This window comes from Thalassophryne amazonica, chromosome 10 (assembly GCF_902500255.1).
Source record: "Thalassophryne amazonica chromosome 10, fThaAma1.1, whole genome shotgun sequence".
NCBI classification, from domain to species: Eukaryota; Metazoa; Chordata; class Actinopteri; order Batrachoidiformes; family Batrachoididae; genus Thalassophryne; species Thalassophryne amazonica.
In genome coordinates this window covers 77,180,890-77,200,461 of record NC_047112.1, presented here as the reverse complement: position 1 = coordinate 77,200,461, position 19,572 = coordinate 77,180,890, and the positions used below count along the sequence as shown (strand labels likewise).

The following is a 19,572-nucleotide window of genomic DNA, read 5'->3' as shown; positions in this document are numbered from 1 at the left end:
CCGATAACAACAGCACCTTCTTCTTCTACTGTTTTTAATGGCCAATGGCAAGGCAACAGATATTGGTCTATACTGCCACCTAATGCAGCGGAGTATATAACTCATGGCTAATAATATGCGTTTACAGGGGATATATAAATAAAAAAATATAACGTAATGCTAAAATGCCCTCGGCCGTATAAGCATAAAAATAGGAAAGAGAATGTGACCTTTTGACCTTTTAATATAGGTTAAGGTTAGCCATCTTTTGAACTTGTCCAAGGTCTGGGTCCCAAGAATTTTCCTCTGTGAATTTGAAGACCCTGGCAGTAATAGGACTGGACTTATGCTGAGCACAGACAGATGGACGGATGGGCTTTGAAATACCCGATGGCCATATTTTCGCCTCGCGTAAAAATCATTTTGGGCATCAAACAGCGGTTACAGTGTAAGAAAATGTAATCAAATTAAACTGTGTGCTACTTAAACAATCCATCCTGGCTCGATTATTGTCACAGCAGCTGGAGTTGCTAAGCACGTGAATGACAGAAGTGCCCGGATGTGCAACTGACAGAAGAGAGGAAGTAGGACATCCGGAACATTGGTTGTGTGTTCTACTAAGAGAAACTAGGATAAGGTGTACCACTTGCATTGTGAGGGAGCATCAACTATGACATTTTGGCTATGAGGCCTGTTTCATGATGCAGGCATGATCCAGGACGCAGATGCTTGAGTGTTGAGGATCCTAGTAGCTGAAGAAGGCCAATAGGGAATGCCCATGTTTCAACTGGCTGCGGCTGATAGATGGTTATTTTAGAGTTGTGGAAATGGACCTGCTGTCTGCTTGGGTGGTTACCATCCAGGACCCAAGGCAGTTCTATGGCATTGTGAATGTGGCAAAGTGCAGCAACAGGGTATACTCCCAGACTTGACTTGATTCAAAATTTTGAACACACTTTCCTATTCAACTGAATGGGAAACCAGAGAAACCATCAGAGAGCCTCATCCACAACGACCACAAAAACTCCAAAAGCTGTCACTGATGTTAAAGGGGGCAACACAACCTATTAAGAACAGGGGTCTTTAAACTTATGTCATTATGATAAAAAAAAGTAAACACTGGTGTTTGACAATAAATGGCTCCACTAACCATTGGGGGGGTTGTGTTATCATTCATATTTTCTGAAAAATGGACAAAAAATCTAAAATTCTGCCAGAGTATGTAAACTTTTTAGTACAACTTGACAGATAAATAAATAAATAAAACAATTGTACCCTCGATGAAATGGGGTAAGGATCAGATTTTCAGGTCAAGCATAATGTGGCTGTTTCAAAGTTAAGTCTGAAAACTCGGTTTAGCTTTGGAGATGCCCATCACAAAGTCTGACATACAAATCTTCAAACTCACTTGTTTTCTTTGGCTTTCACCCCATGTCTTTTTTTATTTGTGGGTTTACACTTTACATGTTATTTTCACAGTTTTGTTCTGGAATCAAATACCCTCATCAGTCCTGTAGTTTCAATTAAAATGTCTGCCAGCCTACACATGATCCTCCACACTGATGGATGTCGCAGGAGCTACAAAACAACGTTGGAAAAGGCGATGGGGATCCGGTGGCTTGTTGTCACAATCCAGCCTGCCCCTTGCAAAGTGTTTCCTGAGGCCTTGTGGCCCAGTGGGGGCACTGGCTTGACTCCACTCCGGCCCTTGGGGACTGGACTCTGCAATGAAGAACAGTATCCAAGGAATGTGTTTAATTGAAGTCACATTGAGATTAAAACATGTTTTTAACATCCTTATTTCATGTTCATCTCTTAGTTCTATTGCTATTTCAGCATTTATCTAATAAAGACAAGTGACCATTTTGTTTTCTTAAGCTTTGGAAAAGCTTAGATATACAGTATACCCTCTAAAATGCAGTAAGTGAATCGATACTACTACTACTACTACTACTACTACTACTACTACTACTACTACTACTACTAATAATAATAATAATAATAATATGCTACAATGCTAAAATACCCTCGGCCATATGATCATTCTCTTCTTTATAATTTGCAGTTGTTTAATTAATTAATAAGATCTTATTGTCTTACGTAGAATTTGTACATGTTCAATAAAGCCCCACTATCAATCAATCAGTCATAAATAATATTTACGAGGTCTGTGAGAAAAGTAACGGACCTTTTTATTTTTTTTCAAAAACTATATGGATTTGATTCATATGTTTTTACGTCAGCCAAGCTTGAACCTTCGTGCGCATGCGTGAGTTTTTCCACGCCTGTTGGTTGCGTCATTCGTCTGTGAGCAGGCTTTGAGTGAGCACTGCTCCACCCCTCTCCTCGTTGTTTCATTGCGAGGAAATGGCGGAATGATTTGGGCTTTTTTTCCATCAGAATTTTTCAGAAACTGTTAGAGACAAGCAGCTGGAAACCATTCGAAAAATTTATCTGGCTTTCGGTGAAAATTTTACGGGCTTCACAGAGAGTAAGGACTGTTACTACAGCTTTAAGGACGCCCCACAATGGCACACGGCGCGCCGCGCTCAGAGCCTCCATCGAGAGGCAGAAAACACCACATCATTTCTAAACGGATGGCTATGTGGAGCCGGGACCGTCGTGTGCAATTTCTCTGGTTATCACAAGAGCTGGACATCAGCCATTTTCCGGCAGATTTCACTTTTGTCATGGAAAGCCACGAGGAGGCTTCGCACGTCAGGACCGACTCGCTGATCGAGCGAGACAAAGGAACACCTCCGTTTCGGAGTGCCAGGGGACAAGTTGGGACATGCCTATCTCGGCTTTCAATGCTTACCAGCCCAGTGAGTATAAGAGAAATTGTGGAGAGCTGGGCATGTCCCAGCTTGTCACTGACCCTAAAGAGATTCCCTCCTTGGCACAGTGATCTATTCAACAATTCAGTGTTACAACCAAAACTATGATACATACACTTTTCTTTTATATTTGACATCCTTGACCATGAAAACATACCACTAGAACTTGGAATCACTTTTATGTCTTTATTAGTTCAAAAGTTATTGTATAAAAACAATTTTTCGGTAATGGCGGTTTTCTTCTGGATCTAGCTCCATAACATTTGAAGCTACATCAAATCTGATGACATCTTACTGAGTCAGTACAGATTCAGCTACAATTTGGTGTTAGTTGTGCATCTCTAGCTTCATTTGTCACCTCACACTGACACATTTTCTATTTTCCCTATATTTTGCATATTCTGGATCACCAGATCCGGAATCCAGATCCGATCATCACCAAACTTTGTTGTTTGATAGAACATTTGACTATGTTACACCCTAATTTTTTTCAAGCCTTTCTGCCTTGTTTTTGTGGAGTTAGAAACTATAATGTCAAAATTCCTCCTATCCCGCAATGGTGAAGAATCCTTTAAAAAATTCCTGGATCCGGATCGTGATCCAGATCATCACTAAAATTTAATCACGTGTTCCTCTTGTCATTTCCAACCACTCCACAAAATTTCATCAAAATCTGTTGAAAACTTTTTGAGTTATCCTGCTGACAAACAGACAGACAAACAAACAAACAAACAAACTCGACCGAAAACATAACCTCCTTGGCGGAGGTAAAAATCAACTAGAGTACTGCGGTCATAAAGCACCAACCTCCGCCAACACTAGTTTCCACTTCCACAAATTTTTACCTTGGAAATAATTTTCAAAGTCAAAGTCCTGCTAGAAGTGGCTTTTCATAAGCTAAAATATAATCCAACAAAATATAGATCAAAAGGGCTTTTCAGTGTTAAAAAGAATCAAATATCTGCTAAATCCGCAATACAAATCATATGCGGATCGAGGGTGTCAGTTTGCACCTCATTGTCACAAATGAGAGTGACTGAGGCACCTTTGATTGAGATATAGTGCAAAATATACATCAAATGGACTTTTTAATATTAAATTCAAATATTCACAAAATCCACCACCCATATCAGATTTTTTCAGGTGATAGTGAGCGCCAGTCTGCACCTCACTTTCAAATATGAGAGTGATTGGGGCAATAATGTAAAATATACATTAAATGGGGTTTTCAAATGGCCACAAAATCTGTAATCTGGATCAAACTTTGTCAGTATAGCATAGTGCTCTCAGACATGAAAGAAATGTTTTGTTTTGTTTTTTTGATAGAGTTACAAATTTTTGAAAATTCATTAAAGATAGGGATTTTTCCAATTTTCCTAGATTTTTCCTGACTTTGACCTTTGGCCTTGAACATTTAATCACTTCTTGCCTATCAGGATCTGAATCTTCAGTAAAAATTTTATAACGACATATGAAAAACTGTGGGCTACAGGTTGTTCATTAACAAACAAACAAACAAACAAACAAACAGGGGCATTGACATTACCTTCTCCAACTTCATTGGCGGCGGTAATAATATGAAACCAGAAGAGTAATTCAACATTGAGTATTTGCACACCTTCTGAATTAAATTATGTATTACATTAATTATAGACATCAGAAAAGAGGTACACTGTAAGATCAGGTTTAAAAGTTTCAAATAGAATTTGACCTTTTCACATCCACAGGCCGATTATTGAATAAGTTTCTAACGTGATAAGAAAAAGCTCACCATCCTGTCCCCTTACCCTTTGTTCCAAGGAACCTTAGACTGAAGGACAAGAGATGGAGCCAAAGGTTTCATAAATTCCACAAGTTTGTAACGTGCACAGCATTCTAGTATTTTATAAATCAACAGCAGCTTAAAATCAGCTCTCACACTCACAGGAAGCCAGTGAATAGAGGTCAGTGCAGGTATGATGTCATCAAATTTCTGAATACTTGTTAAAACTCAAGCAACAGTGCACTGACTCATCTGAAGACATTTTGCACTCTTATGTGATAAACCAAAAAAGAAAATTCATCACAGTTATCAATTCTGGAGGACACACAGCATAAAATCAATGTTCCAGCATCTGCCATGGATAGTATAGGTCAAATCATTCTAAATCAGTCCAACTCCTCTTGTAGGGTTAACACTCACCTACGGTCAAGTTAAAGATTCCAGTCCGCCTAATCAGCATGTCTTTGGATTTGGGAGGTAGCCGGACCACCCGGAGAGAACCGACGCAAACACGGGGAGAACATGCAAACTCCACACAGAAACGACCAGGTGGGAAGTGATCCCAGGACCTTCTTGCTATGAGGCAACAGTGTTAACCACAAAGCCACTGTGCCACTCTTTGATAACATATTAACATATTTCATATTATGTATAAAATTTCTTTCTTTTTTTTTTTTTTTTTGCTCATTTCTGGGTGGTGGTGAGTCCGTCACACATAGAAATGCACTGCAGCAATAAGCCAGCTTGGTTTTATTTTTCCTGGGAAGCGCGCCTGCTCCTGAGATACGGACAAGATCTATTTGAGACATCATTATAACCTGCTTTGTGCAGTGGCGACTGGTGAAAAATATTCAAGGGAGGCCTGTGTGCTCTACATTAGCTTAGTTTCTAAATTAACTGACCTCAAACGAAGAAGGGAAGTGCAATGAAAGTCATAATGTTGACTTTCATTTTATCAATATGTGAAAACAATGTTTGCATGAGAGAAAGCTGCATGTGTTACCTGTTACTTGGAGGGGTAGCCCATTGTCCAAACCTCTGGGTTTTGTGGTAACAAACAGATTGCAGAGGACACAGAGTGTAACAAGAAATGCAAATAGACCAACGGCAGCTACCGAGAGGCCCACGAACGCTCCAACACTAAAAGACAAAGAGTAACAAAAAAGTCAGAGATGAATTATCTCAATGTTCCAAATATAGGGGAAGCCGGGGCACAGTGGATCAGAAATGTTGTTCTGTGGCAGCATAAACACATTATGCATAGTTTAAGTCTTTCTATTGTGGATTTAATACAGCAAGTTATTGTTTGTAAGGTTGTGTTATTATGTCTCTCCAAGTTTAATTTACAGGTGTTTAAAATCATTTTTTAATTTTTTGATTCACTGTGCCCCGGACACTAATTCACGGGGCACAGTGAATCAGTGTCCGGGGCACAGTGAATCAATTCTTAGAATATAATGAAAAAACACATGATTATAAAGATTTCTTCAAAATGATTAAATATATGCTGATGCATATACAAACTATAATCCAGCAAACCAGCTATGTAATGTGTGAGTGTCTTATATAGTGATATAAGTCCTTCAGAAACTATTATAAATACAACTGTCATAATTTCTGTTCAAATGTGGAAAAGAGTTGTTTATATACACCAATTATAGAAATAATTCATGGAAAAATAAATGTATAAGCTTCAACAAGTAATGTTTGTCATCCACTTGATACTGGGGCTTAGTAAATCACTTTCTAGACTGATTCACTGTGCCCCGGGTGCATGTGACACACATGAGTCATGTTATCAAATAGCTGATTGTCTGGAGAAGACATAACACATGCTCATCAGTTGGATGGGGTAGTCTTCTAACTAACAATTTTTTGGGCCACCTTTCCTCTGTTGTGAGAAATAAATACAAAGACACTGACATCCACAAAATTTACTTTTGATAGGAAAAAACTGACTTCACTTGCCACTTAGTTTTACCCTTAATGTATCCAAAAACAAAACACTAATTTATAAGGGGGATGTCTTTATGCATAAAAATATGGCATAACTGCTGCAAATATATATGTAGTTTTGCAGATATAGCTACTGAGTCACTGTGCCCCGGTTTCCCCTACTGCACAACAGAATGTAAAATAAAATAAAAATAAAATACATTCAGGCTATTGGGAGTGTATTGATGACAACAACCGGAATAGTAATCGATGATTATAAGGGAAGTTATTATGGGGAATATTTACAGGTCAGGTTTGGTCTGGGAACCTGCCTTGGTGCTGCATTTTGTTGCAGCCAACACTTCATGGACATTAAGGCAACCAAACAGTTCATTCCCACCCCTCAAAGGTAACCATCTATTTGCCACAGCCAGGTGAAAGGCAGGTGTTCATTTGGCCTTTTCCAGCTGCTGGAGTACTCCACTCTGAGGCACCTGCATGTTGGCTCATGTTCCAAGAAATACACCATTTGACCAAAGTGTTGGAGTCAACATTCCCTCATGATCCAAGCAATAATCCTCATCTTAGTCTCCTTAAGTAACTGTATGTTTGGCACTAGCTGTACCCAATGATCCTCTAGAAAGACATAGTACCAAAGACATCTCACCATTAATTTAGGTCACTGGATACAGAGAGATGTTTCTCTATCCCAAAGGCTGAGGACCAAGAGATATAAATGTCATTGTTGAAATGAGTGAATGTCTCCACAATTTTGACACTTTCATTGCATACAAATAGATTTGTGGCCCCGTATTCATAGAGTCAAAGAATACACTTAGAGAGCTGCTAACTTAAAACATATAGCTAGGAATCTGACCTTAAGAGTATTTTAGGACCAATTTTAGAGCAACTGAGTAAGAAAAAGACAAAGGGCTTGAGTTACTAAGACCCCAGATAACGAGTGCAAAAGTGTGTGCGTCAATCCAAACTTTTGTGCATCGGGTTTTGCATATAACTTACTAATGTAATTTACAACAGCAGCAAATAATATGTTTATGTCACTGACATTAATGAGCGAAGCTCCTGACCATGTCATTGCCCTTCAGCTTCTGGGGGGCTTTGGCCCCCAACCAGGGCCCTCTTGACTCCCTGCCATTTTAAACATTTTTCTTCATTTGTGTCTCACATGCCTGAAAGCTCTTCACCATGTCATTTCGGTCCTTCAGACTTTTTTCAGTAAAAAAGGTTTTGGGGAGCATTAGCATGGCTACGAGGTCCGTTAGAAAAGTATCAGACCTTTTTATTTTTTGCAAAAACCTGATGGATTTGAATCACGTGTACTTGCATGAGCCAACCTTGAACCTTCGTGCGCATGCGTGAACTTTTTCACGCCTGTCGATTGTGTCATTTCCTGGTAAGCAGCCTTTGTGTGGGATGTGTGCTGCGCGCTTGGCGGATTTTCATTTCAAGGAAAAAGACGGAATGCCTGGAGCAGCGCCGCATGAAATTTTGCCAGAAACTGGGCGACAGCCTGGTGGAAACCATTCGGATGATTCAGACGGCTTTCGGTGACGATGCTTTGGGCATCACACAGATTAAGGAACGGTACAACTGGTTTAAAGACGTCCGCACAACGGTGGAGAGCGAGCCACGCTCCGGTCGGCCATCAACATGCTGAAATGACCAGATCATTTCCAAAGTGAACGCTGTGGTGATGTGGGACCATTGTGTGACTTTCCGAGAAATTGCGGAAGAGGTGGACATCAGCACTTTTTCGGAACATTCCACTGTGACAGAAGATTTGGCCATAAAAAGAGTTGCAGCGAAATTCATGCTGCTCCTGACGGTGGCGCAAAAGCGCCTCCGTGTTGGAAGTCTCACAGGACATGTTGTGACATGCCCACCTCTTCCACAATTTCTTGGATAGTCACACAACTGAAAAGTCACCGAAAGCCGTCTGAATCATCCGAATGGTTTCCACCTGGCTGTCACCCAGTTTCTGGCAAAATTTGATGCGGCGCTGCTCCAGTCGTTCCGTCTTTTTCCTTGAAATGAAAATCCTCAGAGCGCACAACACACGTCCTCACACAAAGGCTGCTTACCGGAAAATGATGCAATCAACAGGCGTGAAAAAGTTCACATATGCGCACGAAGGTTCAAGGTTTGCTCATGCAAGCACACGTGATTCAAATCCATCAGGTTTTTGCAAAAAATAAAAAGGTCCGATATTTTTCTAACAAACCTGGTAAAACCCTTCAGCTTCTTGGGAGCTTCACCCCTCCCACCCCCCCCGGTCAGGGCCCTCTTGACCCTATGCCATTCTAAGCATAAAAAACACATATATGATAAAATTAAAACAGCACACAAAAACAAAACATGTAACAGCACCTCTAGGTATTAAAAGCCAGCTTAATTTTTTGTTGTTGTTGTTTTTTCTTAAATTTAAGTAGTTTGGGCACTACCCACTACTTACTTTTAAATTCAAGACATGTTTTCAGTCTATTGAATTGTTCGCACATTCGGGCACTCCATCTGTGAGGTTTTAGCAACGCGCTTAGCAATGCTGGCGACTGATCTAACGCAGAAGCAAACCGGAAGTGACGTTATGTGACCGAATCTTTTTTTTTTTGCCGCAACTGAATCAATTGCTCCCCAATGCTTTTTTAGATCACATCATGTGACCTTCATTTCTAGGGGTCCTTAAGGTGGATGAGGCAGACACTGATCTGACGCAGAAACAACCCGAGAGTGACGTCGCCAGTCCTCATGGTAGATGACGCGGATGGCATGGCACACATGACATTTCAAAATGGTGGCACCCAAGGTTCAAGGGGTCCTCATGGTGGATGACATGGATGGCCCAGTTGGATTTATTTATTTATTTTTCCTTGTTTTGTATTATATTTACTGCTGTTAATTCTCCAGTGTATTTTTTTTTTCAGACTGATGTCACTCGGTGCTGTTTCTCATTGTAAACAAGAATTTCTTCAAATCCAGATGTGACCTTTATTTTGAATAATTTCTTGCTGCAGCGCCTTCTCTTGTTCTGCGTACATTCACTTGCAGTGTGCACCTTGAGCTTCATTACGCACAAACTCTGACACATAACTGTGTTCACATTCTGGCAATAAAAAAAGAAAAACTCCTATTCTAGACATTCAACTCCTGCTCCGTCCCTGGCACTGCAGCAAACAGGTGAACAATCACGGTGTACTCCACCTGTGGAACGCACAGAGAACAGTGTTCTCTGTGCGTTCCACTCGCAAAATGCACTGCAATTACGTAACAACCTCTCAAAGCACCATGGACAAAACAGGAACCAAATTTCTGAAACAGGAGAATGTTTTTATGTGTTTGTTTAGTGTAATAGCCGGTGCATGAACACTTTCTGTGTGTCTTTTGCACATGATGTCTCTTTTTGACCTGTTACGCATGGAGACATTTATTCTTAAAGAAACAAGCATGAAATAAAATTAAATATACTCAAAGCCAAAATTATTTTTAATTCTGTGAATCCTCTTTTGCTGGAACATGTCAAGCGCAATCAGTTCACGCCAAGGTTTTAAACGTACAAAATCCAGATGCTATCAGCATGCACTAGATTTCCTTTTGACCTTTCTAAATGGTGTTGTGTGTGCAAGCATCACGTATTTGCATGTTTCCTCCAACAGTTTTGTGCTCTCAGGTGAACAAACCCCAAATTGCATATTTGTGAAGGTAAATGCAACAAACTGACAATACACGGTATTTTGCACATTTGACAAACACAATCCTCATTTTGCACTGTTATTAACTCAGCATGTAGGTTCATTAGTGAGTGTAGTGGCGTTTGTGCATGGTTTAGTAAATCATGTCCAAAAACCTTAATCTCAGTGAGGAGGCGGGGCTAACCCCATTACTAAGTATGACAAATTTTTTTGAAGACAGTGATTGGTTGTTTAAGAAACACAGAAGACTTATGATAAAGTCTGTCATGAGTGGAGGAACCACAAAGCCAGTTCAGTCATGCAACAGTGTCCACGAGAGGATTGGCATCCAATCCAAAGAAACAGAGCTCAATATTAAAACACAAAAAGAAATCAACGGTAGCAGGCAACAGTGTCAAATAAATGACAGGCAATCTCAAAAACAAACTGAGGGAAACAAGGTACGGCAACAAGAAGTCAAGCACGAGGAAACACTAGAAACTGCAGGCAAGAAGAAGGCAAATAACACAACAGGGATTTAAATACACTGGGAGGATATCACACAAAGTGTAGACAGTTGAGGATAATTACTAATAGGAAACAGCTAAGGAGAGATACAGGAACAAAGCTACGTAAACACACGAGGAACAGCTGACTACAAAATAAAACAGGAAGTGCACAAGAAAGACAGAGCAATGACACCATATTCTTGAAATCCAACAGAGAATCAAAACCAGGAATGAACACAAGAGGGAGACAAAGGGCAGGGACAGAAACAGAAATAAATCATGACAAAGTCATACACTGTCAAAAACACCATTACAGACATACGTATATTTACTTGTACATTTATATTATGGTGTGTCAGAGATGTAAGCACATCCCAAATAAGATCAGCCCAACATGGACACCCCCCCCCCCCCCCCCCCCCCCCCACAGGAGCTCTTGTAAGGGTTAAGATGCTTTATGAATCACTCTTATCTTCACTTGGATTTACGCTTGAATTTTCAGGAAGAACCACGTCCCATTGGGAGGAGGCCCCGGGGAAGACCTAGGACACGCTGGAGGGACTACATCTCTCGGCTGGCTTGGGAACGCCTTGGGGTTCCCCCGGAGGAGCTGGGGGAGGTGTGTGTGGATCGGGAGGTCTGGGTGGCTTTGCTTGAGCTGCTGCCCCCGCGACCTGACTCCGGATAAAGCGGAACAAAATGGATGGATGGATGGATGGAACCACGGCTTTGAACCTACATTTTTTTCCCAGCTGGTTTGTTCCAAACAGAAGTGTTATTTTGACGTTTCCAGTTTTGGAAACGTGAACCTGAACCGGTTAGAACAAAAAATATCCTTCTTGAACCTGTTAATACCGTTCCATGTCAGCTGTGGGCCACTGAAAACACAGTATATGCCAGACCTGTATGTGGTGCTGTAACGTTTGCACGAAGCATGCAGTAGAAGACAATACAGCGTTCTGTGGAAGGCAGCAGAAGCGGGACACTGAGTAAAATAAAAGTTTTAAAAGAAGGCGGGTCCATGATGATCATCTGAAATAGACTTATTGTATATTTAAAGTGAAGCAGCGTGTTTGTGTGTTTTAAAAGACACGGTGCTGTGCTGCTTTCAGCCTCACAGACCAAAATAATGGACCGAGTGCTAACCAGCAGCTAAAGTTAAAGCGCCAGTCCTCACATGATCATTCATACAGTTCAACTGTTTAAAACATTAAAAACCATTCACACACATCGTTTCAATTGGATTCATCATCACAGCCTGATGAGAAAATGTTCTTTTGTTGGAAGACTACGTCTGCGAAATACTTTAATTCCTTATTGTGGAAATTACTGAAGAAATGCAGCATTTTTAAAGACATCCCTCATCACAGCGCTCCATTCAGACATCTGTTGTCTTGAAAATAAATTCCATAAAAATAAAAAAAGCATAATAATGCCAATAAACTCAGTGTATTTAAAGAATTTCCTCGATGTTCGTCTGCTCCGGGTGCATTTCTCAGCATGAAACACAGGATACGGCACTTTGTCCCACCAACAGTAACCAAAATAAGTGAACAAGAGGAAGTGAACCTCACCAGATCATTATAAACAGAAACCTTTTCAAGAATGGAAAAAAAATAATGGTATTAACCAGTTACCATCATTTTAAAATAATTCTTTTCTGGAATATCAAAAAATATAAATTTTCTGGTTTCGTTTTTGTTCCAAGCAAAATACCAAAAGCTTCTGTTTGTTGTTTCATTCCATGAACCGATTCAAAGCCTTGGGAAGAACATCTACAATACCAGATCCATACTTATACCAGTTCAAGCTTAGGGCCCTTGGGCAAGGTCCTTAATCCCCTAGTTGCTCCTAGTGGGTGCCTTGCATGGCAGCAGCGTCACATTAGGGTGAATGTGAGGCATTGATGTGTAAAGCGCTTTGAGCATTTCATGCAGATGGAAAAGCGATATATAAATGCAGTCCATTTACCATTTAAAATGAAATGAGCTTGTTCCACCCCCATTGCAGGTACAGTTTTTTTTTTTTTTTTTTTTTTTTTTTAATAAGCAAACACTTTACCTCACAATGTTAAAATGCTTTTGAAGCTTCAGGGTATGAGAGCACAAATGTGATGGTGGCTACCATTAAGGAACCTGTGCTATTTAAAGCCACACTGAAATGTACTTCATTGGCATGACCAGATCCCAAAAAACAAGATACTTTTGTATATATTTAGAAAGTGTTGCTCGCTTCAGGTGTGCAACAAAATGCACCAGTGATACCTATTTGCAAAACAAGGTTGGTACTTTATGTTGAAAAGTGATGGGGACAAAAGGGTTCAGATGAACAAAAAATTTAAATGTTCTCATTGTGCAATTTTTGACAATATGATGGGGGTGGGGGGGGTGGGGGGGGTGACATGAAGTTATCTGAGATAATTATGGCCTTCTCCACCACAGGTGAGAAAACTTTGAAGATTGCCTTTCATGTGCCTGTTGTCAGCCATCAGTTTGTATGTGGAGAGTGGTGGCACCAAATGGGAGGAAAGTTAACTAAAGTCTCTGATTGTACAGTAAACATCTAGAAATAGTGCTGAGGTTACAGTATCCCTGAGCTCCCCTTTAACAGACAATTAAAAATTTCTGGGGACCCTCTGGACCACATTCCCTCTTTGACCGCCTCATGATGCCGTCTATCATCGTCTGTACACTGGACCGCTTCATTCAGGTGGAATTTGTTTCTGTCACCTAAGTCAGTTGCTAACGCACAATGACACTATGTCTTTACACCAAGTTTGTTTATAATGTTGTTGTACAGACATCGAAGAACACACACACACACACACACTCACTCTCTCTCTCTCTCGGTTTGGTTTGTTTGTTTATTCCAAGTCAACATAATATATAAACAATAATATAAACAATATAAACAAATAGTACAGTTTTATGTACACACTTGACACTGTTCATAAGATGGTGAAAAGAAAAAAGAAAATTAATAAAGACAAAAAAGGCATAAATTAATTAACATAACACAAACAGAATCAACTTGGAAAGGAGTGGGATGAGGACAAGCTTATTGACTCCCACCCCCAATTCCATCCTCAATTAAATTAAATTACACAGTTGCCGTCATTTTGAACTTAATATTTCATATATAATATATAAAGCATATAAATAATACAATTATATATCAATCAATCAATTTTCAATCAATTTTTTTTTTTAATATAGCGCCAAATCACAACAAACAGTTGCCCCAAGGCACTTTATATTGTAAGGCAAGGCCATACAATAATTATGTAAAACCCCAACGGTCAAAACGACCCCCTGTGAGCAAGCACTTGGCGACAGTGGGAAGGAAAAACTCCCTTTTAACAGGAAGAAACCTCCAGCAGAACCAGGCTCAGGGAGGGGCAGTCTTCTGCTGGGACTGGTTGGGGCTGAGGGAGAGAACCAGGAAAAAGACATGCTGTGGAGGGGAGCAGAGATCGATCACTAATGATTAAATGCAGAGTGGTGCATACAGAGCAAAAAGAGAAAGACACAGTGCATCATGGGAACCCCCCAGCAGTCTACGTCTATAGCAGCATAACTAAGGGATGGTTCAGGGTCACCTGATCCAGCCCTAACTATAAGCTTTAGCAAAAAGGAAAGTTTTAAGCCTAATCTTAAAAGTAGAGAGGATGTCTGTCTCCCTGATCTGAATTGGGAGCTGGTTCCACAGGAGAGGAGCCTGAAAGCTGAAGGCTCTGCCTCCCATTCTACTCTTACAAACCCTAGGAACTACAAGTAAACCTGCAGTCTGAGAGCAAAGTGCTCTATTGGGGTGATATGGTACTACGAGGTCCCTAACATAAGATGGGACCTGATTATTCAAAACCTTATAAGTAAGAAGAAGAATTTTAAATTCTATTCTAGAATTAACAGGAAGCCAATGAAGAGAGGCCAATATGGGTGAGATATGCTCTCTCCTTCTAGTCCCCGTTAGTACTCTAGCTGCAGCATTTTGAATTAACTGAAGGCTTTTTAGGGAACTTTTAGGACAACCTGATAATAATGAATTACAATAGTCCAGCCTAGAGGAAATAAATGCATGAATTAGTTTTTCAGCATCACTCTGAGACAAGACCTTTCTAATTTTAGAGATATTGCGTAAATGCAAAAAAGCAGTCCTACATATTTGTTTAATATGCGCTTTGAATGACATATCCTGATCAAAAATGACTCCAAGATTTCTCACAGTATTACTAGAGGTCAGGGTAATGCCATCCAGAGTAAGGATCTGGTTAGACACCATGTTTCTAAGATTTGTGGGGCCAAGTACAATGACTTCAGTTTTATCTGAGTTTAAAAGCAGGAAATTAGAGGTCATCCATGTCTTTATGTCTGTAAGACAATCCTGCAGTTTAGCTAATTGGTGTGTGTCCTCTGGCTTCATGGATAGATAAAGCTGGGTATCATCTGCGTAACAATGAAAATTTAAGCAATACCGTCTAATAATACTGCCTAAGGGAAGCATGTATAAAGTGAATAAAATTGGTCCTAGCACAGAACCTTGTGGAACTCCATAATTAACTTTAGTCTGTGAAGAAGATTCCCCATTTACATGAACAAATTGTAATCTATCAGACAAATATGATTCAAACCACCGCAGCACAGTGCCTTTAATACCTATGGCATGCTCTAATCTCTGTAATAAAATTTTATGGTCAACAGTATCAAAAGCAGCACTGAGGTCTAACAGAACAAGCACAGAGATGAGTCCACTGTCCAAGGCCATAAGAAGATCATTTGTAACCTTCACTAATGCTGTTTCTGTACTATGATGAATTCTAAAACCTGACTGAAACTCTTCAAATAGACCATTCCTCTGCAGATGATCAGTTAGCTGTTTTACAACTACCCTTTCAAGAATTTCTGAGAGAAAAGGAAGGTTGGAGATTGGCCTATAATTAGCTAAGATAGCTGGGTCAAGTGATGGCTTTTTAAGTAATGGTTTAATTACTGCCACCTTAAAAGCCTGTGGTACATAGCCAACTAACAAAGATAGATTGATCATATTTAAGATCGAAGCATTAAATAATGGTAGGGCTTCCTTGAGCAGCCTGGTAGGAATGGGGTCTAATAAACATGTTGATGGTTTGGATGAAGTAACTAATGAAAATAACTCAGACAGGACGTCTTTGGGATGGTTATGAGTAATTTTTCTCTAATAGTTAAAATTTTGTTAGCAAAGAAAGTCATGAAGTCATTACTAGTTAAAGTTAATGGAATACTCAGCTCAATAGAGCTCTGACTCTTTGTCAGCCTGGCTACAGTGCTGAAAAGAAACCTGGGGTTGTTCTTATTTTCTTCAATTAGTGATGAGTAGAAAGATGTCCTAGCTTTACGGAGGGCTTTTTTTTATAGAGCAACAGACTCTTTTTCCAGGCTAAGTGAAGATCTTCTAAATTAGTGAGACGCCATTTCCTCTCCAACTTACGGGTTATCTGCTTTAAGCTACGAGTTTGTGAGTTATACCACGGAGTCAGGCACTTCTGATTTAAAGCTCTCTTTTTCAGAGGAGCTACAGCATCCAAAGTTGTCTTCAATGAGGATGTAAAACTATTGACGAGATACTCTATCTCACTTACAGAGTTTAGGTAGCTACTCTGCACTGTGTTGGTATATGGCATTAGAGAACATAAAGAAGGAATCATATCCTTAAACCTAGTTACAGCGCTTTCTGAAAGACTTCTAGTGTAATGAAACTTATTCCCCACTGCTGGGTAGTCCATCAGAGTAAATGTAAATGTTATTAAGAAATGATCAGACAGAAGGGAGTTTTCAGGGAATACTGTTAAGTCTTCTATTTCCATACCATAAGTCAGAACAAGATCTAAGATATGATTAAAGTGGTGAGTGGGCTCATTTACATTTTGAGCAAAGCCAATAGAGTCTAATAATAGATTAAATGCAGTGTTGAGGCTGTCATTCTCAGCATCTGTGTGGATGTTAAAATCACCCACTATAATTATCTTATCTGAGCTAAGCACTAAGTCAGACAAAAGGTCTGAAAATTCACAGAGAAACTCACAGTAACGACCAGGAGGACAATAGATAACAACAAATAAAACTGGTTTTTGGGACTTCCAATTTGGATGGACAAGACTAAGAGTCAAGCTTTCAAATGAATTAAAGCTCTGTCTGGGTTTTTGATTAATTAATAAGCTGGAATGGAAGACTGCTGCTAATCCTCCGCCTCGGCCCGTGCTACGAGCATTCTGACAGTTAGTGTGACTCGGGGGTGTTGACTCATTTAAACTAACATATTCATCCTGCTGTAACCAGGTTTCTGTAAGGCAGAATAAATCAATATGTTGATCAATTATTATATCATTTACTAACAGGGACTTAGAAGAGAGAGACCTAATGTTTAATAGACCACATTTAACTGTTTTAGTCTGTGGTGCAGTTGAAGGTGCTATATTATTTTTTCTTTTTGAATTTTTATGCTTAAATAGATTTTTGCTGGTTATTGGTGGTCTGGGAGCAGACACCGTCTCTACGGGGATGGGGTAATGAGGGGATGGCAGGGGGAGAGAAGCTGCAGAGAGGTGTGTAAGACTACAACTCTGCTTCCTGGTCCCAACCCTGGATAGTCACGGTTTGGAGGATTTAAGAAAATTGGCCAGATTTCTAGAAATGAGAGCTGCTCCATCCAAAGTGGGATGGATGCCGTCTCTCCTAACAAGACCAGGTTTTCCCCAGAAGCTTTGCCAATTATCTATGAAGCCCACCTCATTTTTTGGACACCACTCAGACAGCCAGCAATTCAAGGAGAACATGCGGCTAAACATGTCACTCCCGGTCCGATTGGGGAGGGGCCCAGAGAAAACTACAGAGTCCGACATTGTTTTTGCAAAGTTACACACCGATTCAATGTTAATTTTAGTGACCTCCGATTGGCGTAACCGGGTGTCATTACTGCCGACGTGAATTACAATCTTACCAAATTTACGCTTAGCCTTAGCCAGCAGTTTCAAATTTCCTTCAATGTCGCCTGCTCTGGCCCCCGGAAGACAATTACTATGGTTGCTGGTGTCGCTAACTTCACATTTCTCAAAACAGAGTCGCCAATAACCAGAGTTTTATCCTCGGCGGGTGTGTCGTTGAGTGGGGAAAAACGGTTAGAAATGTGAACGGGTTGGCGGTGTACACGGGGCTTCTGTTTAGAACTACGCTTCCTCCTCACAGTCACCCAGTCGGCCTGCTTTCCCGGCTGCTCGGGATCTGCCAGAGGGGAACTAACGGCGGCTAAGCTACCTTGGTCCGCACCGACTACAGGGGCCTGGCTAGCTGTAGAATTTTCCACGGTGCGGAGCCGAGTCTCCAATTCGCCCAGCCTGGCCTCCAAAGCTATGAATAAGCTACACTTATTACAAGTACCGTTACTGCTAAAGGAGGCCGAGGAATAACTAAACATTTCACACCCACAGCAGAAAAGTGCGGGAGAGACAGGAGAAGCCGCCATGCTAAATCGGCTAAGAACTAGTAGCTGCGCTAAGCTAGCGGATTCCTAAAAACACGCAAAGTGAATAATGTGTAAATAATTTAGAGGTGATTCAGCAGAAGGAGTGCTTTAGTTAAGGCACGTGAAGATTACACTGGGAAACAAATCGTTATCTAGATAACTAGATCAATATAACTACGCAGATTAAACAGCTAACAGATACAGCAAAACACCGCTGTGCTCCGGAACAGGAAGTGATACAATACCGCAGTGAGAGCCAACCACCAGTAGAGGCAAGCAATGGGTGGGTGGGTGTATGTGAACATACACCCACCCACACATACATATGAAGACACACATAGCCATATATACACACATACACACACACATATATACATATACATACACATACATATATACATATACACATATACATACACACATATATACATATACATACACATACATACATACATACATACATACACACACACATATATACATATACATACACATACATATATACATATACACACATATATACATATATACATATACACACATACGTACATACATACACACATATATACATATATACATATACACACATACATATACTCAACAAAAATATAAACGCAACACTTTTGGTTTTGCTCCCATTTTGTATGAGATGAACTCAAAGATCTAAAACTTTTTCCACATACACAATATCACCATTTCCCTCAAATATTGTTCACAAACCAGTCTAAATCTGTGATAGTGAGCACTTCTCCTTTGCTGAGATAATCCATCCCACCTCACAGGTGTGCCATATCAAGATGCTGATTAGACACCATGATTAGTGCACAGGTGTGCCTTAGACTGTCCACAATAAAAGGCCACTCTGAAAGGTACAGTTTTGTTTTATTGGGGGGGGATACCAGTCAGTATCTGGTGTGACCACCATTTGCCTCATGCAGTGCAACACATCTCCTTCGCATCATCCATGAAGAGAACATCTCTCCAACGTGCCAAATGCCAGCGAATGTGAGCATTTGCCCACTCAAGTCGGTTACGACGACGAACTGGAGTCAGGTCGAGACCCCGATGAGGACGACGAGCATGCAGATGAGCTTCCCTGAGACAGTTTCTGACAGTTTGTGCAGAAATTCTTTGGTTATGCAAACCGATTGTTTCAGCAGCTGTCCGAGTGGCTGGTCTCAGACGATCTTGGAGGTGAACATGCTGGATGTGGAGGTCCTGGGCTGGTGTGGTTACATGTGGTCTGCGGTTGTGAGGCTGGTTGGATGTACTGCCAAATTCTCTGAAACGCCTTTGGAGACGGCTTATGGTAGAGAAATGAACATTCAATACATGAGCAACAGCTCTGGTTGACATTCCTGCTGTCA

General features: G+C 40.5%; 1 protein-coding gene across 1 annotated transcript in view; it reads right to left on the bottom strand.

Moving 5' to 3' along the window:
* Nucleotides 1–1,417: 1,417 nt before the first annotated feature.
* The window catches only part of LOC117519030 (protein shisa-like-2B), a 21,421-nt gene continuing 3,266 nt past the window's right edge, over nucleotides 1,418–19,572 (bottom strand). The window contains exons 2-3 of the mRNA XM_034180331.1: nucleotides 5,582–5,718; nucleotides 1,418–1,701 (exon numbers count right to left, since the gene is read on the bottom strand). Coding sequence (XP_034036222.1) covers nucleotides 1,520–1,701; nucleotides 5,582–5,718 — 319 coding nt within the window. The 3' untranslated portion in view covers nucleotides 1,418–1,519. The remainder of the gene's footprint in view (nucleotides 1,702–5,581; nucleotides 5,719–19,572) is intronic.